The sequence below is a fragment of the Camellia sinensis genome, chromosome 14 (genome assembly GCF_055761805.1).
Source record: "Camellia sinensis isolate YWXY chromosome 14, ASM5576180v1, whole genome shotgun sequence".
NCBI lineage: Eukaryota > Viridiplantae > Streptophyta > Magnoliopsida > Ericales > Theaceae > Camellia > Camellia sinensis.
The window spans coordinates 81,398,642-81,426,596 of record NC_138974.1 but is presented as its reverse complement, the minus strand read 5'-3'; the positions used below and the strand labels follow the sequence as shown (position 1 = coordinate 81,426,596).

At 36.9% G+C, this 27,955-nt stretch overlaps 3 protein-coding genes and 1 long non-coding RNA gene across 7 annotated transcripts; 2 read left to right on the top strand and 2 right to left on the bottom strand.

Moving 5' to 3' along the window:
* Window positions 1–1,079: 1,079 nt before the first annotated feature.
* Window positions 1,080–18,221, top strand: LOC114279812 (ARM repeat superfamily protein). 2 transcript variants are annotated; one of them, XR_003635404.2, is made up of 12 exons: window positions 1,080–1,353; window positions 2,488–2,847; window positions 3,626–3,691; window positions 3,927–4,066; window positions 4,217–4,343; window positions 12,081–12,232; window positions 13,206–13,341; window positions 14,865–14,949; window positions 15,063–15,313; window positions 15,476–15,612; window positions 17,587–17,800; window positions 17,881–18,221. XR_003635404.2 is itself a non-coding variant. In XM_028222089.2 (11 exons), exons 1-11 carry the CDS (start codon window positions 1,246–1,248, stop codon window positions 17,603–17,605), a joined length of 1,581 nt encoding a protein of 526 aa, XP_028077890.2. In that variant the 5' UTR covers window positions 1,080–1,245; the 3' UTR covers window positions 17,606–18,221. The 2 variants fall into 2 exon arrangements, 1 of the variants encoding a protein (XP_028077890.2); XM_028222089.2 differs by having other exon boundaries at window positions 17,587–18,221.
* On the top strand, window positions 8,101–11,248 carry LOC145807773 (uncharacterized). Its single transcript, XR_014351143.1, has 2 exons — window positions 8,101–9,230; window positions 9,458–11,248. It is a non-coding gene; the product is annotated as an uncharacterized LOC145807773 (long non-coding RNA).
* Window positions 18,222–18,722: 501 nt separating the features above from the next.
* On the bottom strand, window positions 18,723–23,056 carry LOC114279813 (recQ-mediated instability-like protein). 3 transcript variants are annotated; one of them, XM_028222095.2, is made up of 5 exons: window positions 22,869–23,056; window positions 22,678–22,807; window positions 22,520–22,581; window positions 19,151–19,257; window positions 18,723–19,010 (listed from the first exon to the last, which is right to left on the bottom strand). In XM_028222095.2, the coding sequence occupies exons 1-4, from the start codon at window positions 22,986–22,988 to the stop codon at window positions 19,162–19,164; spliced, it is 408 nt and encodes a 135-aa protein (XP_028077896.2). In that variant the 5' UTR covers window positions 22,989–23,056; the 3' UTR covers window positions 18,723–19,010; window positions 19,151–19,161. The 3 variants fall into 3 exon arrangements, with proteins under 3 accessions (XP_028077896.2, XP_028077891.2, XP_028077895.2); XM_028222090.2 differs by having other exon boundaries at window positions 19,151–19,219; XM_028222094.2 differs by having other exon boundaries at window positions 18,967–19,257.
* Window positions 23,057–24,968: 1,912 nt separating this feature from the next.
* LOC114279799 (GDSL-like lipase/acylhydrolase superfamily protein) lies at window positions 24,969–27,593 on the bottom strand. Its single transcript, XM_028222075.2, has 5 exons — window positions 27,166–27,593; window positions 26,916–27,046; window positions 26,089–26,322; window positions 25,524–25,779; window positions 24,969–25,413 (listed from the first exon to the last, which is right to left on the bottom strand). The coding sequence occupies exons 1-5, from the start codon at window positions 27,413–27,415 to the stop codon at window positions 25,220–25,222; spliced, it is 1,065 nt and encodes a 354-aa protein (XP_028077876.2). The 5' UTR covers window positions 27,416–27,593; the 3' UTR covers window positions 24,969–25,219.
* Between the last annotated feature and the right edge of the window lie 362 nt (window positions 27,594–27,955).

Sequence of the window (27,955 nt, the reverse complement as noted above, 5' to 3'; positions counted from 1 at the left end):
TGTTAATAAGGAAGATGTGATAAAAAATGTAAAAGTTAAAAATAGAGGTGGGCGCGGGTTGGTTGCGGTCACAGAACCTCCAATCCACCATCCGTTCGTCAGATTGGCGGATTGGAGAAAATCAATCTGCATCCGTTCGCCAATCCGGCGGATGTGGATTGAGCGGATTGGCGGTTTGGCGGATGGATGTGAATCGGTTTGGCGGTTTAAAATTTTATAAATTTTTAACATAATTCAACTTGTGCACTTCATCAACAACAAAAAAAAAAGAATAAAAAAATATTACAATTTAAAATTTTATAAATTTTTAACATAATTCAACTTGTGCACTTCATCAACAACAAAAAAAAAAGAATAAAAAAATATTACAATCACTGCATGCCTCATCCAAAGCAAGAAAGTTTGAAACTTTAGAATATCACAATCACTACATGCCTCATCTACATACTACAATCACAGCATGCCTCATCCACATAAAGTATTATAATACGTGGTTCTTAAAATATAAAAACAATTCAAACTACCAAAACCATGAACAGAGTCTATATTTGTTTTTGAAAACAAAAACCAACCAACATATATCATATTTTCTATTTATTATTTTTAGAGATAGATTTAAAAATTAAAAATATAGATAAATAATACGTTTATTTTTTTCAATTCAAAAAAGATATTCAAGTTGAAAACTTTTTTTCAACAAAATATTTAAACTATTTTTTAATTGAAAACACAAATAGAATATTTAAACAAATTGAAAACACAAAGTTTTATAAATTACTAGAGGTGCTCGCGGTTTGGCGGTTCGGTTGTGACCAAAGGAATCTCAAATCCGCCATCCGTCCGCTAGATCGGCGGATTGGAGAAAATCAATCTACAATCGTTCGCTCGTCATCACGCATCCGTCCAAAATGCGGTGGATCGGTTTGGTTCGGTCAATTTTGACGAATCGATATATCCGCTGCTCACCCCTAGTTAAAAATGTTATGAAATTTATAAAAATAGTATTAAATTTTGTGAGTTATTTTATTATTATTTTTTTTTGCCGGGAGATTTGCTAGCTAGTATAAAAGAAACCCTATTTTACCATTGATTTGATATTTTCTCCATTTTCTTTCCACTTCTCAGCATCCAAACAGACTGAAAAATTGGGAAAATTGCGGGAAAGTGTAAAATCAGAAGCATCTTAGCTAACCTTTCGCAACCAATCCTAAACGGCAAATTGCATCGCATAATCACAGCTTATTCATGTCGATACAATCAGAATCAGCCATTGATGAACAACAACAAGAAGAAGAAGAAGGAGAAGATGGAAACCACGAACCAGCTCACCACCCTACCGCCCCTTCTGATGAGGTCAAATTGAGTCTCTTACATATATGTATATGTCCTGTGACTACATTTTTCCAATTTTAATCAAGCCTATAGAGCAATTAGTCCGGAGTGATAAGTTCAGGAAATCCTAGAACTAGGGTTACTGTTTATTTTTTTTTTATTTTTAATATTATTAGAGTCCACTTTATTCCATGTATAGATGAGGCCTGTGATGTTGATACTTCCTGGAGGAATTAATTTGTCTATTAAATAGAATATCAATATTCAAAGTCATGCTGTTCCTTGACAAATATGTTGTGTTATGGTATTTGGGAATCGAAAAAACTTGGACCAATTTGGTTCAGTGCCAACTCTGGCTAGCAGGTCCATTTCAAAATAAACTTGAACTAGTTTTTCTCTGTAAACAGTTTGGATAATCTGACAGGACCTGGATGAAGAGATTAGATCACACCGCGGTGGGCAAGGCCTTATAATTGAATATAATTGGCCCTCCGGTCTTCATTATTAGCCTTTGTGGTTAATTGATTCAAATGGATGCATTGTGAACTAGCTATCGGGAAATTATCCAATAACTTGTGTGTTTTGGAAATTAAGGCTATTTGGTTAATATGAATCCTTGGTCTAAGTGGGCTTATTCGGACTTTATGGACCATGGGCTCAAGGGGTTTGGCGAGATATCACTCGCAAGATCCATATACTCACTTCCCGCGAATGACCCCATATTCAGAGAAATTTGGCCTGCCCACAGTTGCCAAACTTATGTCCAAATAGTTTAGACCAAGTGTATAACCAATAAAACTAGTTTTGAGACTTTTCCCAAACAGTCCTTTATACTATCAAATTATTGATTATTTTGTTGGTTAAATAGATGTGTCAGCCACTTATGCATCCCACTTAGCTGATGTTGAAAAGCAGCCATGGTCAGAGTCTACAATCTGAACTACAAACTAGCAGTAGTTCTTAAAGTTCGTTCTTCCTTCTCATTACACTTTGGTTATGCAAATCATAATGTATAGATGATAAGAACATAGATACGTGTACAGAAAATACCAACTTTACCTGTATATAACATTTATTTCCAAGTCCTTTAGCTATTCTTCTGTATGGACGTTCATTTTGGCTGCTTATACTGAGGTTTTTAATTTTATCATGCAGTTTTTTGACATCTCAACAACAGTTGATCCTAGTTATATAATATCCTTAATACGGAAACTTCTACCACCAGATGGCAGGAATGGTAATAAATCTCCTGAAGTTGATGCTTATGATGCATCTTCTCAAGGATCAAAAGCTGATGGAAGGGATGAAAGTGGGGTCTTGCTGTCCCGGAATGGTGTTCTGAATGATCAATGCAATGAAATTGAGGCGATGGAAACTGCTGAACTTACTGATCATGATGGAGGAGATGATGGATTACATGAAAAAGAGGGTGGATCAGTGGGAGAACATGCTTGGGAAGAGTGTGGATGTGTTTTGTGGGACCTTGCAGCTAGTAAAACACATGCCGATTTCATGGTTTGTGGTTTTGTGTTACACCTGCTTCATGTTCTTTTTTTATTTCGAACGGATTTGTGCATCACTACATATAAACTTCCAGGAGAGGTTTCTGGTATCTGATCTATTTGTTGAGTTGGCTATTCATGGAATCTGACTTTTATTTGATTTGTTTATGGAAATAATTCTTATAAGACACTAAATCTGAAGAGTCATGCAATTTAAAAAGCAAGATTACAATTGCTAATTTGCTAGCTTTAGGCCTCGTTTGGCAAGAGGCTATTTTAGCCAATTAGCCAAAAAGTTACTAAATTAGCTAAAAAGCCAACAACCCATACCAAAAAGTCAAAGATTCTCTTTTCTCTCTACTTTTTGCACATCTTTTCGTAATTAGCCAAAAAGTCATCCCAAACATACAAGTTTTTTTTACCTACCTTTTTAGCCAAATAGCCAAAAAGTTACTAAATTAGCCTGTTCCCAAACGAGGCTAGTCTCATTTAAGGCTGGGCCAGTTTTGGCACTATGAGGAAGATGGTTGGTATTCGCCGGTGATATTCTTAACTTTTGTAATGTGACATACCTCTCTCTCTCTCTCTCTCAGAAAGCACCTAACATTAATTAGATAAAACTATTTTATGCACGGGCCAAAGAATGAATGTGTGTGGTTACAACTGGTGTTGGAGTGCAACTTGTATTTTGTTTTGGCTATAATCTACAAACCTCTATCTACCATTGCTCCCACAGTTTTAACCTCTAATTTGGTGTCTTAATTGACCCTGTGTTTTCAATTGCTATGCAGGTGCAAAACCTTGTCCTTGAAGTGCTTTTGGAAAATCTAATGGTTCCTCAACCTGCTCGTGTCACAGTAAGCTGCATTTCTGTGCTGTTGGTAATTTGTAATAGGTCCTTTGTCTTGTAAAAAAAAAACAATGCCCAATTAGTACACATTAATGTGTGTTTGGGAGGGGAAAGATTGGGTACACACCTAACCTTTGGTCCTTTTGTCTTGTATCATATGAAATTAAAGCTGCTCAAGATCATCTTCAAAGAACTAATGTGCTGAAGTGGCTGTCTTAAGATTTATCTTTGCTTCCTTTCAGGAAATTATCCTTGGAATAATTGGAAACCTTGCATGCCATGAGGTGCCTCGCAAACACATAGCCTCTACAGATGGACTGATTGAAGTAATTGTTGATCAGTTGTTTTTAGATGATACCCCTTGCCTATGTGAAGCTTACCGGTAATACACAAATGAATTTGTTGTTCCTTTACGACCGTCTTAAAGGTTTCCATGATAAAGTACATGATGTATGGTTGATAAGTAGCATCATATTTGGCTCTCATTTTATGATCTACAATAATTTTTTTCTTACATTGAGTATTTTGACAGGGTATTAACTTTGGGACTTCAAGGTAGTGGATGTGTTACTTGGGCTAAAACATTGCATCCGGAAAATATTCTATCCCGTGTTTTATGGGTTGCAGAAAACACCTTAAATCCACAGCTTATAGAAAAGGTAGCAAACAATATTCGACTCAATTTTTTTTTCTTGACAGTTTGGCATTACAAATGACGTGTCTGTGTGAGGGTGACTGTATTAACTTTTCCACATCAGTGCATTGTCTTAATGATGTTCCTGTACCTTTAATTTCATGCTGTTAATGAAATTTTTCTTTGCCGATCAAAAAAAAAAGTGCATTGTCTTAATGATGACGAACATGGTGATAAGAAAAGGGCAAAACTTCATGAAGTATTCCTAGGGTTTCATGTAATTTATATATTAGAATGCTGTTGGATAAAGTTAATGACTTTCTATTAAGTTTTAGTAATTAGAGATATTTTGTAATTTAATAAATTGCTGACATAGGCTATAGGGGTCACCTATGGGTTTTTTTATTGGTTGAAATTATGTTATTGGGTCTTCTATTTAGTCTTTATTAGGTTTAAAACAGTCTTATTATTCAAAAGGATCAAAATTTCATATTTTAAGTCAGTCATAGTTGGAGTAGGAATGAAATAATCCTAGTATGTTAACAAATCTGTTAAAATGCATCAGAATGTAAAGTGCAAGTAAATTTAAGAGAAATTACACTAACACCTATTGAGTTTTTAAAGATGCCCTCTTACGTTTTTGAAATAAATGTAACACCCCTTACTTTGCCTAACAATATATAGAAACACCCCCTTTGTTAATGATCTACATTTTGATCTTGTCATTTCAGTTCACTACTCTTATGGCATCTTCTGCCTTACTTTCCCTGAAATTCTGTGCCTAGAAGCATGCTTTACAGTTGTCTAGTGAAAACAAAACTTTCAGTTTATCTCATTATTAGTGGGTAGTGGAATCCTCATGCCCTTGACTCTTGTGCCTTTCAGATATTGACTAAGGCAACAAAGTGGTTCCTTTAGAATATGTGTTAATCAAGTGAGTCAACTAACTTTATTTATTTTATTTATTTATTTTTATTATTATTATTTTTTTTCTTTTCCGATATAGTGAAAAAAAAAAAAAACTAACTTTAGTTTTACTTGTAATTTGTTCAAACTACACATGGCATATTGAAAGTCTGGTTGAAAAACAACATCCAAGATTGGATTTCATCAAGGAGTTTGTTGGTGATACTTTTGTTTTTTTATCGGGTATGTAAAATCTCTTGGCAAAATTCTATAGGGATGGTGGCAACTTGCAAGGAAAAGAGGTGGTTTCATGTAACTTGAAAAGTGAGGTTATTTAGGGATTAAACACCAATCATTGTTTCATTCAGGCATTGTCTTTGTAATGTAAAACTCAGCATCCTATGATGAAATAGGCGGTTTTGTTATTATTATTATTTTTAAAAAAAGAGTTAAGGATAGGTGAAATGAAGTTGTAAAATATTTTCATGGGAGAAGATTCAAGAGGAAAAGTCAAACATTCCTTCAAGTTAAGTTCAGTGAGTAGATGGGAAGAGAAAAATTGGAAAGAGTGCCATCTGGATGATTGACTTGACACTTGTATCTTCATTTTGTCTTTTTGGGCTGATGATCTAGTTCTTATAAATATGAGTTCTTGACCTATTTTATGTAAACATTAAAATACCGACACCAATCCTCTTGAAAATATTGCTAGGATTCTAGTTTATGTTGGAATTAGGAAATAGTGATATTATAGTTATGGTAGTGTTGAATTAGGAAATAGTGAATATTGTAATGATGGTATTGTGTATAAAATTTGTGATTGTGTCAATCACAGATTTAATATCTTTTTTATCTTCGTTTCCTATTTTGTTCATTTCTTATTTTATAATATTGTTTCATTATAAATATAAGGCTCTACCTCATTCATAGGTAAGCCAAAATAATTCTTTTCATCCTTTTTGGTATCAGAGCCAAAGATCGGCCACCCTAGCCCTCCTCTCCCTCTGTCGGCACTACCCAGTCCCATCTATCACCACGGCTAGCCTTCTTTTTCCTCTCTCAGCCACCGACAGCCCTACCCACACCTTCTAGACCACCCAACAGTGCTTCTTATTCCCTGTTTTTCCCTCGGCAGGTCTCTTACACTCTTGCAGAGGCTCTATTTGCTGTTGACCAGACTTTGTTCTGGTCCTGTGTGCTTCGGCTACCCTCTAGGGTGGTCTGGGTCCCTTTTCCCATTCTTGGGGTGTTGTGTTGATGTTTTAGGCACCTTTTTTCTGTCCTGTTGATTCATTGGGCTACCAGATTTGTTCGGTAGCATTTATTTGGATAAGCCATGGAGTTTTTCCCGGCTTCTTGCATTATTTCAGCCATTGTTGCTGTGATTTTGTGTGTTTTTTAGCCCCTATTCTTCCACCATGACCGAGCCATCTCTTATTGTCTTTTTTGATGTAACCACCAAACCTATTCCTGTTGGTTTTGATTTTTCTTTTTCTCATCATACTTCTGTTCATCATATTACGAGTGTGGTGTTGAATGGGAAATTTTTTACTGTTTGGAGCCGTTCCCTTAAACTCTATCTTGGGGGAAAGGGGAATGCCCATTGGCTTTTATCTATTGTTACCCCGCCAACTGCGACAGCCCCTATACGTGCTTAGTGGGATATCGATAATTGCACTATATTGGGATGGATGTTCAATTCCATGGAAGATCGGATTTATCATATGTTCCTTTATTGCGATACAGTTTCGAGTTTGTGGCAGGCATTGTCACAAATGTGTGCTCATGCTTACAATGATGCCCGTATCTTTGAGCTTATCAGTTTTGTCATATGTTCCTTTATTGCGATACAGTTTCAAGTTTGTGGCTGGCATTGTCACAAATGTACGCTCATGCTCACAATGATGCTCACAATCATACCCGGGCCTCTCAGTCCTCTCTTGGCCTTTTTGGTCGTTGAATTCTTTGGATATCTTTAGGCTCGTTGGGAGGAACTTGCTCAATATGAGCCTTTGACTGACCTTCCATCAGCAGCCGCCTCCCTTGTATCCAAGAGGTTTACCCGACAGCATACTTATCAGTTTCTCATGGGTTTAAACTCTGAATTTGAATCTCTTCGAATTCAGATTCTAAACACATCACCCATGCCATCTCTTTATGAAGCTTTTGCAACTATTGACAGTGATTAGTGTCGCCAACGATTGGTTCAGCCTAGTGTTTCTTCAGTTCCTCCAGTTTTAGCAGATCAGATGGCTCTTGCTGCGAGTTCTAGTTCTCGAAGTTCCACCGGTTTTGTTACTTGTCATCATTGTGGTGTGCCTGGACATGTCAAACTTCATCATAAGTTGAGGCGACGCCCTTCTGTCCCCGTGGTCCTGCTCCACATGGTTCTGGCTCTGCTCACACTGCTACTTTGGTGGAAGTTACTCCTGCTTCTGAGCCTCCTAATGTCCCTAATCTATAGCAGTTACAGACTCAGATTGGTCAGCTTCAGGCTCAACTTGGGTCTCTCACCACTGGTTCTCTTGGTCCATCCTCCTGTACTGCCACCCTTGCTATAGGTACTTCTACTGCTTTCCATGTTTGGTCTGCTAGTCCTTCATGTATTCTCGATTTTGGGGCTACTGATCATATGACTGGTGAGTTTTCTTTTCTTTCCTTTCCTGAACCCACAATTGTTGCCTCATCTGTGTGTCTTGTTGATAGTTCTTGCTCTTTTGTCCAACATTAGGATGTTTTGTCTTTATCCCCTACTATCACTTTATCTTTTGTGTTGCATGTTTCCAAGTTTGCTTATAATCCTTTATCTGTTAGTCGTCTTGCCAAAACCTTTAACTGCACTGTTATCTTCTTTCCTTCTTCATGTCTTTTACAAGACCTGAGTTCATAGAGGATTTTTGGCAGGGGATATGAGCACGACGGGCTATATTACTTTGGGGATCCACTGGACCAGCCTTCGACTTTAGCCAGTTTTCAGGCGTTTATTTTGCCTACTTCTATATCTTGTGTTTTTTCTGTTTAAACTTTAGAGTTATCTCGTATGGGTCATGTTAACTTTTAATATTTATGTCAACTTTTCTTTTTACTAAATAAAGCTTGCAAGATTCTAAATTTCATTGTGTTACTTGTGAGTTGTCTAAACATATCCGTACTAGTTATATACCTCATATGACACGGGCCCCTAGTGCTTTTGACCTTATTCATTCTGATGTTTGGGACCCCTCTCTTGTTTTTGCTTTTTCGGGTCATCGTTATTATGTGACTTTTATTGATGATCACACTAGGTGCACTTGCTTTTATTTACTTTGCCGCAAGCCTGATGTGTTTCCTATATTCATTCAGTTTTTGCAAATGGTTAAGACACAATTTCATATAGTTGTTACGAACATCCACTCTGATAATGGTGGGGAATACATCTCCAACGAGTTTCGTTCCCACCTTAATTGAACGGGTATTCTTCAACAACTTACATGTCCTCGGACCTCTGAACAAATGGTGTGGCTGAACGTAAAAACCGTCATATTATATCTGTCGTATGTTGTCTTCTTTGTGGTATGTGTGTGCCCAAGTCTTATTGGCATATGGCTGTTCTTACTGCTATCTATCTCATTAATAGGACTCCTAGTCGTGTGTTACATGGCCTTACCCCATTCCATATTCTTATGCCTAATACTATACTTTTTCCTCTTTTACCTCGTATTTTTGGGTGTACATGTTTTGTTTAGGACCGCCGTCCCACTCGCACTAAGTTAGATGACAAGTCTATTCGTTATATCTTTTTGGGATATTCCTTCATATCTAAAGTATATAGATGTTTTGATCCTGTGTCTCATCATTTTCACCACACTTTGGATGTTACTTTTGTGTGGATCTTCTTTTTTTTTAGTCCTAACCCCCCTTTACAGGTTTCCCCTTCAGATACTCCGAGTGTTCGCCCGGTCCCCATTTTAGACGAGGTTGTCCCCCCCTTCATCCTCCACCTTTGCCTCCTTCGCCTCCCTTACAGGTATACTCTCGCTGCCCTCATTCTCAGCCCCCTCCTGCTACCTCTTCGGCTCTTGGGTCAGGTAATTCTTCCCCTTTACATACATCTCCTTCCCTTCTTCGTTTTAATCCTCCTCGGGATCGACATCCACCCAACCGTTGGGGTTATTTGTGTAGTATTGATCATCCCATTTCCCAGTTTCTCTCATATGCCAGGGTTTCAGACTTATATCATTCTTTCCTTGGCAGGCTTGAGTCCAAGTCTATTCCTCGGTCTATGTCTGAGGCCCTTCAGAATCCAAAATGGGTGGCGGCCATGCAGACTAAAATGGCAACTTTAGAACACAATTATCCTTGGGATTTGGTACTTTTACCAAGAGTATCGTGGGTTGCAAATGGATCTTTGCTATTAAGTACTTACCTGATGGTTCCATTGACTGTTATAAGGCCCGCTTAGTGGCCAAGGGCTTTACTCAAGTTCCTGGCAAGGATTTTGGTGCAACCTTTGCCCCTGTTGCCAAGCTTACATCTGTTCGTCTACTCATCTCTCTTGCCGCATCCTATTCTTGGCCCCTTCATCAGCTTAATGTCAAGAATGCCTTTCTACATGGGGATCTTCTTGAGACGATTTATATGGCCCCTCCTCTTGGTTTTCGAGCTGAGGGGGAGTATTCGGGGAAAGTATGTCGACTGCGCAAGTCTTTGTATGGCTTGAAGCAGTCTCCACAAGCTTGGTTTAGTCGTTTCAGCTCAGTCATCATCTCCATGAGCTTTGTTTAGTGCCATTCAGACCATACGTGCTTCATCCGTCGTAATTCTACAGGTCAGTGTATAGTCTTGTTGGTTTACGTGGATGATATCATTCTCACCGGTGATGACTCTATAGGCATTGATCAAGTAAAACAGGATTTGGGACACATCTTTGATATTAAGGAGTTGGGAAATCTCAAGTATTTTCTAGGGATTGAGGTGGCTTGCTCACGGTAAGGAATCTCCTTATCTCAAAGGAAGCACACTCTTGACTTACTTAAGGATACTGGTATGTTGGGGTGTAAACCTGCTTCTACTCCTATGAATCCCAATGTCAAGCTTACATCAAATTTTGACGAATTACTGGAGAACCCAGGCATATATTAGCATCTTGTTGGGCATCTCATCTATCTGACTAATTCTAGACCTGACTTGACATTTGCGGTTAGTGTGGTTAGCCAATTCATGCATGCACCTTGTGCAGAACATTTTGATGTGGTTCATCACATCTTGAGATATTTGAAGACCTCTCCTGGCTTGGGATTGTTCTTCAAAGCTGATCCTCAATCTGGACTCTCTTGTTTTACTGATGTTGACTATGCAGGATTTAGAATGGATAGGCGTTCTACTTTTGGCTTTTGTACTTTCTATAGTGATCATCTTATATCATGGAAAAGTAAGAAGCAAACAGCTGTTTCTAGGTCTTCTGCAGAAGTTGAGTTTAGGGCTATGGCACAAGGCACTTGTGAGATTCTATGGCTACGTTCTATTTTTGGCAGAGTTGGGATTTGAGGAGACTGTTCTTGCGTCTTTGTTTTGAGACAATAAGTCTGCTATTATGCTGTCTTTTGATTCTGTTCTACATGAGCGTACTAAGCATATAGAGGTTGATATACATTTCATTCAAGAGAAGGTTCAGATTGGTATTGTGAGACCATCCTTTGCCTCTTCTTCTCAGCAGTTAGCAGATATGTTCACCAAGTCTGTAGGCCCAATATTACTCCAATCGTCTATCGGCAAGTTGCGTTTATTGAATATCTTCACATCAGCTTGAGGGGGAGTGTTGGAATTAGGAAATAGTGATATTATAATTATGGTAGTGTTAAATTAGGAAATAGTGACGATTGTAATTATGGTAGTGTGTATAAAATCTGTGATTGTGTCAATCATAGATTTAATGTCTTTTTTATCGTCGTTTCCTATTTTGTTCGTTTCCTATTTTGTAATATTGTTTTATTATAAATACAAGGCTCTACCTCATTCATAGGTAAGTCAAAACAATTCTTTTCATCCTTTTGTTTACACATCCAAACATTTGGCTCGGTTTAAGGGTTAACAGACTGAGAAAGTGTTATTATTCAACTTCTGCATAAAGTTTTCACTAGCAATGATTTGATGTCTTCTATTAAACATTCAAACACTGGGCTTGGTTTAAGGGTTAACAGACTGAGAAAATATTGTTATTCAACTTCTGCATAAAGTTTTCTGTAGCAATGATCTGGTAGTCTATATCAAAGCTATGAGGTCATATTTAGTGAATATAATAATGAGGTGAAATATTGATTAATTTTTTAAATGAAGGGATCTACTGGAAGATGGTGTGGTGAAGGTTCGTTTTTGAATATTTTGGTTAAATTAATTGCTGTCTTTGCGTAAAATTTTGGCTTTATATTGACTCCAATACGATGTTGGGTGTAACTGCAGTTAGTTGAAGTTTCTTTTCATGGTCATTAATGAGATGAGAATTGCTAAAAGGGGTTCCATTATTGGTATAATCATAAATATTGTTACAGTTTCTTAAACACAGAAACAACTCCTCCGCATACGAGGGTAAGATTGTGTCCATTTGACTCTTCTCAAAATCGGTAGTGCTAGGAGCATCGTGCACTAGGCTGCCCTTTTTTGTTTATTTAGTATTACTATTTTTTGCTATTGAAATTTGTCATTTCTATCAAATTAAGAAGTTAGGATTACTTCAGTAATCGTTTCTCTATGTTTATGTCCGTTTCTCTATGTTTGTGTCCTTATGGTTCTAATTTTTCTTATTATTGGCAAGACTGGATTGAAATTATTGATCATTATTGTATTCAATACTCTGAAATAGAATTTATTTTCTGACCAGAGTGTGGGGCTACTGTTAGCCATCTTAGAAAGTGAGCAGGAGGTTGTTGCTACTCTACTTCCAAGTTTGATGCAGTTGGGTCTTCCAAGTCTTCTGATTAATCTCTTAACTTTTGAGACAAGCAAATTATCAGGAGAAAGAGTACCTGAAAGGTAAAGATGATGTTTTGCCTTTATATATACGATGTAGGCTGAAATCTCCCTTCCACTATGAGCTGCATATATTTTGTGCAAGCACTTCCCAAGTTATCAGTCTATGGTGTTATTGCAACCATATTTAAACTCTGCAATTTCCACAACCACTGGTGGCCGTGACCGTGTGGGTTTGAATGAATATCCTTTTAACATTTGAAAGAGAATGATGTTTCATCAGTCATCGGTCTGACCTTTGATTGCCTTGTTGGCTGTTTGTGCTTCTTAGGCTTAAATTATTTGCTGATGTAGCTGCCCTGAATATATTGTTTTCATTACTTATCCTTTATTTTTGGTTTTCAAAACAGCTTCATGTAATGTTTAGTATACTTAAATTCAAAATGTTGCATGATAAAACAAACATTATAATTGTAGTTTGAAAGTTTGCACCTCCAAATTAATTGAATTGCATAGTAGTGTATTACGAAGATGTATTATTAGAATTGATTTATCCTAACATGTTCTCGACCACCACTTCTGCTCTAATAACTTGATTTCTAACTTCTAAGGCATGTCCTATTCTAGGGGCTTCTGGCTGCATTTGTGTATATAATGGCATGTAATCATGATTTTACACCAAGGAAAATAGAGAAAGTACGGAACTGTCTTAGGAATTAAGGGTTTTGTTAGAGATGTGTACCAAAATTAGTATATCTGTATTGTGTGGTCTATTGTGCTACAATAGTTTGGTACGATTTTCTAGGTGGGATAACTCATCTACCTAGTTGTAGATGTTAACTTTCTTAGTAACTAATACAGGGCTTTGCCTTGGCTTTAATTGTGACCCTCGCAAGTGGGCGGTGGGATTAGTCTCCTGGATGAGTCGGTCCAATAGGCCGGATACCTGGTTATCAAAAAAAAAAAAAAAAAAAAACTTTCTTAGTAACGAATCATATTTCTTTTTTTCCTGATGTTTAACAATATGCAATTTCAGGTACTGTGTTCTTGATATAATTCTTCGGTCAATTGAAGCTCTCTCTGTCATTGATGATTACTCACAAGAAGTCAGTTCTAACAAGGAACTTTTTCAACTACTCATTGACCTGGTCAAATTCCCTGACAAAATTGAGGTACATTGCAGTTATTTGGAAAGTGTATGTATGTGTATTTATGTATATATATCTACATATGTATGGTATATAGATGTTAAACATGTTTGTGATTTTGCATTTGCATGAGGTACATTGCAGTTTTTCGGAAAATGTATGTATGTGTATTTATGTATATATCTACGTATGTATGGTATATAGATGTTAAACATGTTTGTGATTTTGCATTTGCATGAGGTACGTTGCAGTTTTTTTTTCAGAAAATGTATGTATGTGTATTTATGTATATATCTACCTATGTATGGTATATAGATGTTAAACATGTTTGTGATTTTGCATTTGTATGCCTATGAATTTGTCGATTTTCTATAAATCCAAGTTGGTGCTGTTTCTAATTCGCGTTCCTGGTTAATGATTTACGGATTTGTTAAAGTTTCAATTGATCAACAATTCAAGAACCTGAATCATATATTATTAGTTTACCACTAAGCTAAATTAAATAAATGATTAGTTTTTGGCGAGCAGTCATGATGTGGCTGCTTCTTGTAATGCTTCTCTTCTGTTCGAAATATATTTAGAAATTTCTCAATTAGCAAAAAGTTATAGTACTTTCCCGTGTAGGTGTTGAAGCCGTTCTGCATTTTCTTTTCCCTTACAAGTTTTGGATAGAGTGCTAGCAATTGAAAGTTTGTGGTTAAATGATTAAATTCTATTATTAGATACTGATGGGTACAAGTGGCACTTCATTTCCTTAGAAAGGGATTTGAAAGTCAAGGTATACGGTTGCTTTTTCGGGTTGTGAGTTGGCTCCTTAATATTGATAATTTGATTGAAAAAAGGAAGGTTATCCTGTCCTGAATTAGTGTTGCATGTTTGTGGTCAGGCGAATATCGGTTCACATGTTTATCCATTGTAGCACCATGAGAGAGCTTTTGAGGGAACTTTTGGCTCTTGAGCTGGTAGCTTTTGGTGTTTTTGGTTGTTTTCTTTGTCAGTTGATGATTCTTAGGTAGCTGGGGAGAGGTGTATCATTCTGAAGAGGAGAATGAAGGCCTGGCTTATGGTTCCACTCTGATGTGGTGCAAGTCTGGAGGGTGTGAAAGGTCTGTCTTCTAAAGGAGTGTTGATCACTGTTCAGCCATTGAATAATAAGTTTTTAAGTTAATTATACGTGTGGGTATGTGGGAGTGCAAATCCTTGTATTGATAGTCCATTGCATATGAACCCGAGTTTACTTTTTTATATGTCCCTATGTAGAAGGGTTCATCACCTTGTTTTTATTTTATTTTTATTATTTTAATACTAATACATATGCTAATCAACAAAAATAAGAAATAAAAAAAGAAATGAAAATATTGTGGAAGTCACCTCAAGTTAAATGCAGCTGGGGAGTGATGTGAAAAGAGGGGAGTGAAACAGATGGTTGTCACAAAGCAACTCTATGAAGCTAGTACTTCATATATGACTTTTGTTTTCATACTTTGATAAGAAAGAATGGCACTGAAATTTTGCAAGCACTTAAATGGTAGGATCTTTCTCTGCAGGTTGCCAACTCTTGTGTTACTGCTGCTGTTCTAATTGCTAATATACTTACTGATGTAGCTGATCTAGCATTGGAGATATCACCAGGTAAAGTGCTCCAATCAGTAAAATCTCTTGCAATAGTGTTGCCAGTTCACTTATTTGGTGTTGTCATCATCAAAATTGTTTGAGAATAAGCAGTGACAGTCAGATCCATCCAGACTTGTCTTTCTTACAGGGCCTGTTTGATGTATTTCCTTTTGCTTCGGATGATATTGAAGCGAGAAGTGCACTTTGGAGCATTATTGGAAGACTATTGGTTCAAGTTCAAGAAAGTCAGATGAGTTTATCAACACTGCATCAGTATGTTTCAGTTTTTGTTAGCAAATCAGAGCTCATTGAAGATGAGCTCCTTGACCAACAGTTAGACAACTGCAAGGACAGTGCAAAATTAAGTGCTAGAGCTACAGCTGTATCCTTTTATATGAGTTAGTTGAACTTTCCCTAGTAACAATACCATTGAATTCAGTTGTAGAAATGTAATATACCCATACACTGTCTTGGGGCTCTTTATTTTTGTCATAACATTCACTTGGTCTTTCATTCTTCTTGTTTCCTTTTACCTCTGCAATAGCTGAGAAAGATTATCAATATTTTAAGCTGTTGGACTAACTCAAAGGGTTCTATTGAGGAAAGCAATATCATGGGGGATAGTCATGTACAAGAAGGGATGGTAGATGGATTGTTGGAATGCTGTCGCAAATATACTCAGTAAGCTGCTTCTTCTTTTCTTTTTTTTTGGGTACTACTACTGTCACTCATAATTTGGGATGCATGTTGTTTACCAATTTTTAAAATACCATGTTTAGCTGCCTAATTATCAGTGTGTTGACGCTATAATTTTCTTTTTTCTTGTGTAATTGGTTGTTCAATATTCACGTCCTTTGACCCTAAGCTTCATATGCTAAAGGATTTTGTAATTGTTTTTAGTATCACCTTGCAGAAAGGATTGAGATTTTTTGACCACACTATCTAAATTATGGATTATGGATGTCGTAATTTAATTTGGTAACACTGGCTGAAGTCACAAAGTGACAGTCCTTTTCTTTTTACTGATGGGCACAAGGTGGCAGTCCTATTTAGTGAAGTGTTTTAAATCTTATATATCCACTGAGCATGACTGATCAACTGAAATGAAAAAAACATTGACTGCAGCAGTGAATTATGTTGTATGTCAATTTAGCACTTCAACTGCAGCAGAAACAAAAGATAGTATTTACCTTAAGCGTTGGTTCCATCATTATTAATTACCGTTTAGATATTTGATATAATGCATAAAAGTCATTGATTCTTGATTAAAATTTGAGAGAGAGTACTGTTTCTGCTCATCTTGTAGTAGGATAAAATAAACCATATACATGTGCCAAATGCTGTCTGTCTCTAGATACATAAGATTGAAGGTTTTCTGCATGATTAAGGGCTAAACTAACATGTATACTAAACTGAATTAATCACATTTATAAGGTATTGATGTGGCCCTCCCTTGGTTTGTGGCATATGTTTGAATGGTGAACCGTTGAGCTAAAGAAATTTTACATGGCATTTCTTCAGATTTCTTAGAAGTTAAAATGGACTTTTATTGTGTACTTGTGTTATTTATTTAAAAATGTTCATTTCAAGTTCATGCAAATTTGAAAAGAACTAGTTAAGGCATCAAAGACCGAGGTACTATATTATCTCTAGTTGTATGAGACAAAGCTTTTAGAGATGAAAGTTGAGAAGAAATCCGCAATAATTTTATATTTGAAGATATTTTCTTTTCTGAATGAAACCCATTATATTTTAGAAGCATCTCTTTTTCTTTTGTTAAGTTATATTGGCAGAAGCATTGCTGGCAATGACCATATGCATCAACCACATTAAGAGCATTGTATCAAGACAGTGTCAGAGGTGGATTACCATGTCTACATTTTATTTATTTATCTATTTTTGATAGTCACATTATTCATAGTGACTTCTATGTATTTAGAGTTGCTTGGGAACAAGACTAAATTATATCTGATCCAATTTACTTTGATTAAGAAATGGCAACATTACCCAAGCATCATGGTTTGACTTTTCATGCAGTGGGTATAGCCTGTATGTCACTTGGGCTTTACCAAAGTCTAATCTAGCCATAACCATCTAAGTCTTGTTATCCTGCACTGTCATTTTTCAAGATTAGTTTTACTGACAAGAACGACTTCTATAGAGAAACCCTACACATTGAATGCCTATGAAAGTCCTTCCAAGCCCGTGAACATTTTTCGTTTGACAAGATAAAAATTGTGCTACAAGGCAGAGATGTCTAATGTATGGAGATGTCACTCGTGTGTGCTTGTGAGTGTGCCAGCAAGTCGAATAGAGGGCACAATGCCTACACCTTTGTGCCAAACTGACTAATGGCTACTCAATGGTCATGAGCATCATTCTGAAAGTCACTTTGTGCCTTGTGAAACCATAGGACAGTACTAACCCTTGCATGTCAGTCTAGTTTGTGCTTCATCGGGTTATATTCAAGTTATCTTTGATGTCTATTGTAGTTTAGTCACTGTAAAAGGGTTCAAATGGGAAGTGGTTCCTAACTGTTTCATTTTTGTTTGTTGGTTTGCTATTGCACCTATGTTCATATGACATATGAATCAAAACTATTGTGGAAGGCATTTTAATGATTGTTCTTGAAATTCTGATGTTCAACTTTTGCAGACCTAATGCAGGATCATGAATCATTGATTGATCTCATCCTCTAAATGTCTCCCCGCCACCTCACTATCATCATTATATACTGCTTTCTGAATGTGTTGCCTTGAACTTTATTTGAGCTTTCGAGTACTTTGCTCTCTGGAACATAAAGCTGAAATCATTTGAGTGAATTGGCTGGTTCCTTGAGAAAGGTGTACTTATTTTCCAGGACTACATTGTAAGAAGCCGTTCTCATGTTTTCTTCCAGTTTCAAAATCTTGAATCATAGAAGTGTGACATGTGATTCGCATGAAGCAGGCCCAATTAAAGGATCATTAAGTGTATCTTTACATGTAATGGCTGCAAGTATTCAAAGGGGGCAGGTATGATGTTAGGGTTTCTGCATCGATCTGACCATACTTAGGTGGAAGTAGCATCAAAAATCATCCAGAGGTTTCAGCAATAATGTAATCAGCTAGGAGGTAGAAATGTTGAAATCAGCTTGCATGCTTCGATTCTGATAGGTCAGTTGTGTCATCGTTTACATATTGATGGTGGCCTCACTCATGTTGTGGAATGCTGCAGTAATGTAATTGAGGCGAATATTAGATGATATGATAGTTTCACTATAATATATGAGGTCATTTTGTAGCTCATAATTTCCATTGTTTTTGCTTCAATTTCCAGTTGTGAATTTGATAATTTTGGGACCTGTCTCTCGCACCCTCCTTTCTTGTTTTGCCATCCGTGTAGGCTGCTGTACTTACATGAAGGTGGAAAGTAACTCTTCTTCTTCTTTTTTTTTTTTTTTAAATGAAAAGAAAACAAAAGGAATTGAAGGCCTGAGGGAAAGTTTTTTTGTGTAACTAGTACACTACCATGGTGATTCTATTGAGGGATTGAGTGAGAATTTAATGGAGTTTTTCAAGGGTCCTGAATGTGAGATACAAAACTGTTAACTATTTCTTTATACCCATAATAGCACGAGAAAATATCAACTCATCAATTGGCACAGGGTCTTAAAATGGAGAAATTGAGGCTGTTCAGGTTCCACATTACAATTGCACAAAAAATTTAACCTTTTAATCCTTGAAGTGGATAATAGGGTGAGACAGTTGGAGTTTTCCACCATAAAAATAAAAAATAAATAAAATGGACCATTTTATCTTTCTTTTTCATTTGGGTTTTGGTGAATTGGAAATTCGTTAGAGGAATTAATTGCACAATTAAAAAGTACAAAGTACAAACAGATTTGGGGCCCTTCCACCCTCTGTCTCCTATCACTAGGGCTCCTAATTTGAATTTGGGAAAAATTCAAATTCCAACTATAATCTGATATACAGCAGCTGGGTAGACAGAGTGATCTATTCTTTTGCCTTCTACTAAAATCGGATTCAGTGTTCATTTGAACCAAATAAACCATGTGAACATAAGAATATGGGAATTCCCTGTACATTCCAGATAGAATCGAGAGTATCATAATCAAAACTTTGTTGCATTTAATTAGAAGAAAAAAGACAAGATGAGCTCTCTCTCTTGCTTTCTATCATCATTCTTCGAAAAGGGGTTGGTAGAAAAGTTTGTATACCTCCATAACTTCTAAGTACCACATTGCTTCTCGATCAGGAAATGGTGAAAGGTCAACCATTTTGTGAACCTGAGGACGTTCAAGTGCACAACATTAACCTCAGTAAACTGTAAGAGAACAACAATACCACAAAAAATGCTATTAAGCAATGTCCATAACCACTGGTTACTCCTCCAAGAACTTTACATTATCAAGAACAATGCCGATTAATCATAGAGAACTCTAATAAATGCCTACATTTATTGTTCTTTCTATATCCTTTAGATGTATTCTTCAGCTGTAATTATATTTCACCACCACATTCTGTTAAACATATAGTTGTTTTTCATTATGAGCTTACTCTTGAAAGTCACTAGCTCCATTTCCACCACCAATGTGTAGATTTGTTACTGCACTCACCAAAAAACATTGCTTAAACCTTCATTCTTGAAGCATTGTGTTAGGAAGTTCCTTCTACCATTATGTGCTCTACATAATTCTTGTTACCCACATTCTCAAGTCACAAATCCGATATCATTATGTGCTCTACTATTTATGTAATAGAAAGAAAAACATAACTAGTGTAGGAAATAGATGTAATTATATGCTTTTGGATGCACCTGCTTAAGCATTTCAATCTCATGGCAGTGCATTATAGCAAATAATCCTAATGTTGATCCTACCTTCCAAGTCTTGTTTTAATCCAACAAATTTAAATAGACAATAAAGTGTTTGTCTGGGCATTTCCTCATGAAATTGATAAAGGATTCCACATTTCCCACAAAATCAAATAAAGGGAATTAGCTCCTTAAGAGTGAATATAGCAAGATTATTATAAAAGAAATCTCAAGAAGAATTGAGAAATGCTTGTCTAACATCTGCAGCATTGAATACCTCAAGGATGTCAAAAAAAGTAGGGATTGGAAGTGTCAAAATTAAACATCTGCTCTGTATTGACATTTTTAATAAATCTCAAGACTATCTAAAGTAAAGAGACTACTACAAAATGTAATACCACTATAATGATACAACTTCGACTCTGATGGTTATTTAATCAATTCATCTCATACCCCATAGGATGCAGAGCTCAATTCATGCACATGTTAATAGTAACAATAATTTTAAACCACCAAGGTGACCGCCCTAGTGGTAAGAGAGTTTGCTCCTCTCCTTGCTGCCAGGGTTCGAATCCCCTTACTTTCAAGTGGAAGCCAAGGTTTAAGGTGGACCTGCTAGCTTTTTCCAATTTGCTCAGCCCACATCAGTCATAATGGAAAAAAACAAAAACTCTCATGGTTATTTAATCAAACATCTCATACCCCATGGGAAACCGAGCTCAAATTCATGCATATGTTAATAATACTAACAACAATTTCATAACCTTCATTTGAAAAACATACAAAGGGTAGTTCCAAAACATAATGTTCATTCAACCCTTCCCAAAATAAGTTTACATCAATGCAAGTTCTAGTGAACATTTTCCTTCAATCTCCCAACTTTTATCTAAATACCTACCCAATTCACCTGGGTCTCTCACACCATTTGATAAGCTATAGATATAATAAACTTAGGCTATGTTTGTTTAGGCGGACTGGGTTAGATTGGATTAGCATTCCCACGACTAATAGTCCTAGGACTACGAATCCTTTGGATTGTATTTACTATCCTATGTTTGGATTAAGTTAGGATTATAAGGAGGGACTAATAGTTTAGATTTTGGCTTAATCCTCCAATTTTTATCCCACCTTCTCTGTGGGAATGAATAGTCCATCACATGTTGGTAGGAATGGCAACGGGCCGGGGCGTGGCCGGGGACCACCCTCCCCGTCCCCGATCCCCGAAGATTACAAAATCCCCGTCCCCGCCCCCGATCCCCGGCGGGGGAGCCCATCACCCTTCCGTCCCTGTCCCCTAACGGGGATCGGGTTTCCCTGACCCCGAAATATCCCCGGGTTTTTTTTTTTTTTTTTTTCGAATTTTGTTCAACAAAACACTGACTAATCAATATAATATCACAAATTAACAAACCAGATCTGAGTACAGATCAATTTTGAACAATACATATAATTAAACAAATTAAAAAAAATTATTCTGAACAACACAGATCTGAGTACAGATCAACAACAACAACATCAGATCAGAGAGAGAGAGAGAGGACAGATCTAACAGATCGACGGTGTTGGCGAGATCGACGGTGACGGTGGCTGTGGCGGGGCCAGCGGTGGTGGTGGTGATGTCCCCGTGACTGTGAGAGAGTTGAGAGAGAGAGAGAGAGAAGAACGAGAGAGTTGAGAGAGTGAAAGGTGAGAACGAGAGAGTGAAGACAGTGAGAGAGTCGAGAGAGAAGATACGAGTGAGAGAGTTAAGGAGGGCGGTGGAGGAGCGGTGCTATTAGATCGGCGGAGGACGGCAGCGAAGGAGATCAGTGTGTGAGGAAGCTGTGACTTTCTTCTCTCTCTCTCTCTCTCTCACGCGAATGAAGCTGTGTGTTTGTGTGATTGTGTGAGGAAGGGGACGGGGATTATAGTAATATATATAGACAGGGGTATTATAGTAATTTTATTTCGGGGAGAAAATCGGGGACGGGGACGGGGACGGGGACGGGCCGGGTCCGGGGCTGTGAAAGCTATCCCCGTCCCCGTCTCGAAACTAATCGGGAATTTAATTTCAAATACCATCCCCGTCCCCACGGGGATATTTTTCAGAAAAAAACCATTGTGATCGGGGTCGGGGGGTCGGGTCCCCGTCGGGCCGGTTTCAAATTGCCGTCCCTACATGTAGGATATCATATCCGAATGGATTGTTAGTCCATACTTCAATTGTTTAATCAAATATCGAATTAATAATTTTGGCCATGTTTGTTTGGGCGAACTGGATTAGGTTGGATTAGCATTCTCATGATTAATAGTCCTACGACTACGAATCCTTTAGATTGTGTATCATATCTTTTGTTTGGATTGAGTTAGAATTATAAGGAAGAATAATAGTCTAGACTTTGACTTAGTTCTCTAATTTATATTCCACTTCCTCTGTATGACTGAATAGTCCATCATATAACGAATACCATATCTGGCTGGATTGTTAGTTCATGTTTTAATTGTTTAACCAAATATCGAATTAATAATTTTATTGGACTATTAGTCCAATCGAAGTTCATGTCCACCCAAACAAATATAGCCTTATTGGACTATTAATCCAATCTCAAGCTCATGTTCACCCAAACAAACATGGCCTTATATAGTCATTGAATTGAACTTAAATCAAATTATTGATAATTGAACTCTGTTTAAATCCACCATACATACACATCCATCACAATTGCACATAAAAAGAGGAAGAGAAAAAGGAGGAAGGTGAAACTGTTTTTTTTTTTTTTTGGGTTTTGTTTACCTTAATAATGGGGATTTCAGCAGTGCGGACAAAAAACCCTCCAACAACCATTACATACATACCTGTATATGCACATATAAGAAAGCATGAGAATGAGAGAGAGAGAGAGAGAGAGAGAGAGAGTAGAAGGCGGCGATTGGGTGGAGGAGAAGACAGACCTAAGTTCCAGGGGAGGTTAAGGAAGTCTCCGGAGAGGGAGAGGGAGAGTTCGATGACGCCGGTGCCGTCATCCAGGAGGAAACTTCCGCCTCCGTCGCCGTCGCCGGAGGCTATTGAGACCAAAACGCCCTGCATTCGGAGTTGGGTTATAAAGCAAGAAAGAGAGAGAGAGAGAGAGAGAGAGAGAGACCTGTAACCAGGCGCGTTGGAAGAGAATGCCGCCGAGGCTCATGGCGGATTGCGACGGAGTTTGGCGGGCGCTATTTAGCTGTACGCATAACAGCTTCAGTGCCGCTAGACTGTAATCCATATCTCTCTCTCTCTGTTGCTGAGTGCTATTTTCCCAGGGAACATGTTCAATCTTATCATGGCGGAAAGTTGATTATTTTAATATGTCATTTTAATTTTTAATTATTTTAGGGATGATGTGAGTTGATTTTTTTAATTATTTTAATTTAGGATTAAAAGGTCTTATTTAAGGTAGATTTTTTGATTTTTGTAAAAAAAAATAAAATAATATGATTTGGATGTGATATTTTATTTTATTGACTTTTTAATCTATTTTTTTTATAACTATTTTAGCAAAAAAAACTAAAAAAGCCAATATGTCAAACGAAGGCTTAAAATAATTATGTTTAGAAAGAGGATTAACATTTTTTTAGTTCTACGTGAAGTTTGTGAGAGGAAAAATAAAATGATTATAAATTTGATGTGACATTTTATTTTATTAATTATTTTAACTTATTTTATTTTTTAGTGTTATTTTGATTAGAAATGGCAACGGGTCAGGCGGGGTCGGAGATTACACTTCCCATCCCCAATTCTCGAAGGTAGAAAATTTTCCATCCCCGTCCTTGATTCTCGGCAAGGAACTCATCACCCCCCACCCTTCTCTCCCTAACAGGAATTGAGTTTCTCTGACCTTGAAAAATCTTCGTACAAAAACAACAACATCATCAATAGCATCATTTGTGTATTTGAGTAAAGAGAGATCTGAGAAGAGAAAGAGAGAGAGATCTGAGAGGGAGATCTGTCGTGCCGGAGGGAACTGACGCCAGAGTATGGAGGTTCGGTGACTCTGGCATCGCGATAGTAGCAGTGGCGCAGAGGAGGAGGCGACAGTTGCTGCGAAGAGAAGATAGAGTGATTTGGTGGTTCGATACTCTCTCTCTCTGCTCTTTGCTCTCTACTCGCCTTTGCTCTCTCTCTCTCTCTTTGCTCTCTGCTCCTCTGATCTTCTCATCGCCTTTCTCTGTCTCTGCTCTCTCTCTCTCTCTCTCTCGATTCTCTCTCTCTCTCGATTCTCTCTCTCTCTCTCTCTCTCTCTCTGCTCTTTGCTTGCTGATTTGGTGGAAAGAAGGGTATATATATATGAATAGATATAGAGGTATATATGTAATTTCAGTTCGGGAGGAGATAGGGCGGAGGCTGGAAAATGTATCACCGCCCTCGGCCCAAAAATTATCGGGGATTCATTTTCAAATATCATCATTGGCTTGTCAAGTGTATTTTTTTTGAGAAAAAACCGTTCTAATCGGGATCGGGGGTCGGGCCCCCATTGGACCGAATTCAAATTACCATCCCTAATTTTGACCTTAAAAAACCAAAAATCCTTCTTCCCAAAATCCATTTGGCTCACTCCCTCCTCACCAAATTTCCTTTCTGCTCCTTCTGCGTTGATATTTATACTCTTTCCACTCTCCATATATAAATATTTTGAGATTCTAATTACTTTTCTTCATTGAAGAGTTATTTATAAAAGAAAATGATAGACAAAAATATTAATTTTTATTTCATTCTATTTTTCCTAATGTTGCAGGACAACCTAAGTTTCTTGAGATTTACTCACGTTTAATTTTTTTAAAAATCGTTTGAGATCAGATTATTATGTAAATAAGTTAAATTTTTAAGTTAAAATTAAATAATCGATTACTCAGTTTGGCTCAGTCCAACTCGGGTAATTCACAACCTTACTTTTCTCATTTCTTTTTATTTCTCTCTATAAATTGAGTCTTCAATCTTTAATCCAAAAAAACCCTTACATTTTAAGTCAAGGAAATGAGGGGATCACAGCGTTTGGATCATAAAAATACAAAGAGGACTCTGAATAAATTATTATTTTTTTTCTTTTTCTCACAAATCCAAATTCCTAAGTCAGCTTTTACAAATGAGATTGTAAATATTAATGGAACGGTCATGGATCTCAATATCTCATTGAACCAATTAAGCAAAGAGCTGGCAGTTGGCCAAGACACCAATGTCTCAAAGTGCATCCATCCAATATAAAGAGTTTACAAATGAAGTTTAATTAAAGTAGTAATCTCATCATCATTGAAATCCAAGGTACACCTTTCACATACATATATATCAAGCATGTTGCACCTTCATTATTCAATTGAAGTCACACACATACCAAAAAAAAAAAAAAAAACCCAACCAAATTGACTGTGTATCAAGAACATTACTAAAAGCGAATTCATCAATTTAGGAAAATGCTGCAAATGCAAGTGTGAATATTTTGATTCAAGTGTTTGAGTTTAATTAGGAGATGAGAGCGATGCCACTGATGAGCAGATTGTTGGATAGGAGGTTGTTGGCAGCTTCAGTGGGATGGAAGCCATCCCAGAACACATACTCAGTAGCATTAGCGCAAGTTCCAGGGGACTTTGCATCGCATAATATTGATGTCTCTATTAACCCTGTTCCACAACATGCCTTCCTTGCCTCTGCAAATCCTGTTCATTTCACAATAATTTGATTTCTCAGTCATGGATTCACCTCAAGCACTAGTGACCAGATTATCAGAGTGAGAATTGTTTTTTCTTGTTTTCATAAAATACATTACCATAATTAGAAGTGTTTGTGACAAGGTCATATAGAGGCTGGTAGACATCCAAGACAACAAGGGTGAGGTTGGAGAGCTTGTTTTGCAAACTCTGAGAGGTAACATTGAGCTTCTTGTTGAATGAGATTGCAGCCTTGTTTAATTTGGCCACACATTCATTGCTATCAGATCCAAATATTGTAATGGTTGCTGGCAAGCATCCAAGTGGTGGCAGAGTTGTCACTCCAATCCTCCTTGCTCCCAACCCATATAGCTCCTGTCCCCAAAACATGTGTTCACATTTGCAAATCCAATATCCCAAAACTTTTTTTTATTTATTATTCTAACTTTTTTAACTGGCATAAGATTCTCTGTTTTTAAATTTTTTGTTCCTCTCGTCTCAATACACCCCTAATTAATGGATCATGTCTTGAGACTCACATGTCTCGAAATTGTTTTACATGATCGAATAGCTGGTGGTGCATTGAGAAAAGGGGACAGTGAATTGTTAACTAGCTACTTAGGCATAAGATGTAAAATTATTTAATACTAGGACTTAGGTAATTGTAATAAGTAAAAATAATACCTGAACAAAAGTGGAATAGGAGTGAATGAGGATGTCAGAGAACTGATCTGGTGTGTAGACCTTGTAGAGAAGAGGATTGATGTAATAGTTTTGAACAAAGTCACTACTACCAGCACTGATGAAGTAGACCGAACCATTGATAATGGAAGAAGCATTGGCTTGCCCAGCAATTCCAACTATTCTCTTCTGGTACTCCTTGTAGTATTCCAGCTGTTTACTCAATGGTATTGTGTGCTGCCACCCACCAATTTCCCATATCATCATATCATTTATTTATTTATTTTTCTCATGTGTCCCAACTAATTTTCAATTACATTTTTTTATCATGAAAAAATAATATTTTATTATTAGAGAAGGGGCATTTTTAGAATTTTACATGAAGTTTTGACAAAATCAAATTGAACAAATACACATAAAATCCCCAAAGTATACAATAATACTATGTACACATAATGGCGATAAAAAAGGGTTTTTCTTTTTTTTTTTTTGGATTGTACACATTTCTATAATTTTTGTGTGCACATATCATTCCGAGAATTTTGTTTTGTAAGAAGTATGTTTTTGTCTAGGATTTTTGGTACATGTATATATCCATTCTATTATATAAAACAAAGAACTCAAAAAATCGCAACAATATTTTCTCCACATAAATTACCTTTGCATAGCAGTCAAAGTAAAACAACTGTTGTCTACTACTACTCAACTACTTTCACTCTTCATTCTTACCCATTCGTGATTTTCATATTGACAGTTTTAATTACACACCTAATGTGCTCAATCTTCTAGTAAATATATATATATATGCAGAGTGTTGGCATGACACTTACATATAATTTTGCAGTAGGTTCATAAAAGCCAGAAGAAGCAGAGGCAAAGTTGGCTCCAATCAAGAGGTTCTTCCCTCTTGCTTTCTTGCTAAGATAAGCTGGTGGGTATGAAGTGAAACCTATGTTCTCAGCTGATCATCATAGATTATGACCCAACAGGAAGAAGAAGGAAAAAAAAAAAAAAAACATTAGGATGAAAACCTCATAAAGGGAAAGAAAGAGAGAGAGAGAGATAGGGGGAGAGAGAAACCAGTGAAATCAACAGCAAGCCTGCCATTGCAGAACCTTCCGGTAGCTCTGTGACGACGGAGGAAGTCTCTGCCATAAGGAGGGAAGTTAGCTTTGACAATGGTGGAAATGTGGTTGTTATTCCCTGCATCATTCACTGAGTCCCCAAATATGAACAATGCTGGTACTAGAGGCTGCCCATTCACCCCCACACAGAAGACCATCCCTACTAGAACAATAAACAAGCCCAAGACATTTTTTGAAATGCCCATGATTTTTTTCTGTTGATCAACTGTGAACTAAATTTGCTTGTTCAGTGAGAGAGAGAGAGAGAGAGAGAGGGGATGTTGGGATTGTTAGTGAGAAAGGGAGAATTTAAAGGAACCTGGAACTGGCACCTAAAGTGCCACATAGGCTAGAATGGCAACATTTGAAGAAATCTGATCATTTACAACTCACAAGCTTGTCAAAGTAGCTAAAATATTGAAATCCCTTTTTAAGAAAATCTTTGTTTAACGTGATGAAGTGTTAAAAATGTCAAATTAATAAGATAAATTTAGATTACTATGTACTAAATTAATTACTGAATCTGTCAACTGTACCTACACCAAACATACCACACAAGCAGAAATTAATGATTTATTATAATTTGCTTCAAGGGATTTTACCCTCCTTGTGCCATATGATTCGTATTGGAGAAGTACCTTTTATTTCTTGTGCACTTAGAAGCATTCATTGATCCATAATAGCTGACAAGTCAATCCAATTCAATTAAATTGTGTTAGGCTGCCCTGTTTTTTTTTTTTTTTTTG

Coding starts and splice junctions, on each gene's coding strand:
- LOC114279812 (XM_028222089.2), top strand. CDS start 1,246: ATGTCGATACAATCAGAATCAGCCATTGATGAACAACAACAAGAAGAA. Junction 3,692..3,926: donor CTCAACCTGCTCGTGTCACA/GTAAGCTGCATT, acceptor GCTTCCTTTCAG/GAAATTATCCTTGGAATAAT. Junction 4,344..12,080: donor ATCCACAGCTTATAGAAAAG/GTAGCAAACAAT, acceptor TTTTCTGACCAG/AGTGTGGGGCTACTGTTAGC.
- LOC114279813 (XM_028222090.2), bottom strand. CDS start 22,988: ATGGATTACAGTCTAGCGGCACTGAAGCTGTTATGCGTACAGCTAAAT. Junction 22,582..22,677: donor TAACCTCCCCTGGAACTTAG/GTCTGTCTTCTC, acceptor GTGCATATACAG/GTATGTATGTAATGGTTGTT. Junction 19,011..19,150: donor GGTACTTAGAAGTTATGGAG/GTATACAAACTT, acceptor TGGAATGTACAG/GGAATTCCCATATTCTTATG.
- LOC114279799 (XM_028222075.2), bottom strand. CDS start 27,415: ATGGGCATTTCAAAAAATGTCTTGGGCTTGTTTATTGTTCTAGTAGGG. Junction 26,323..26,915: donor AACCTACTGCAAAATTATAT/GTAAGTGTCATG, acceptor GGTGGGTGGCAG/CACACAATACCATTGAGTAA. Junction 25,414..25,523: donor CACAAACACTTCTAATTATG/GTAATGTATTTT, acceptor TGAAATGAACAG/GATTTGCAGAGGCAAGGAAG.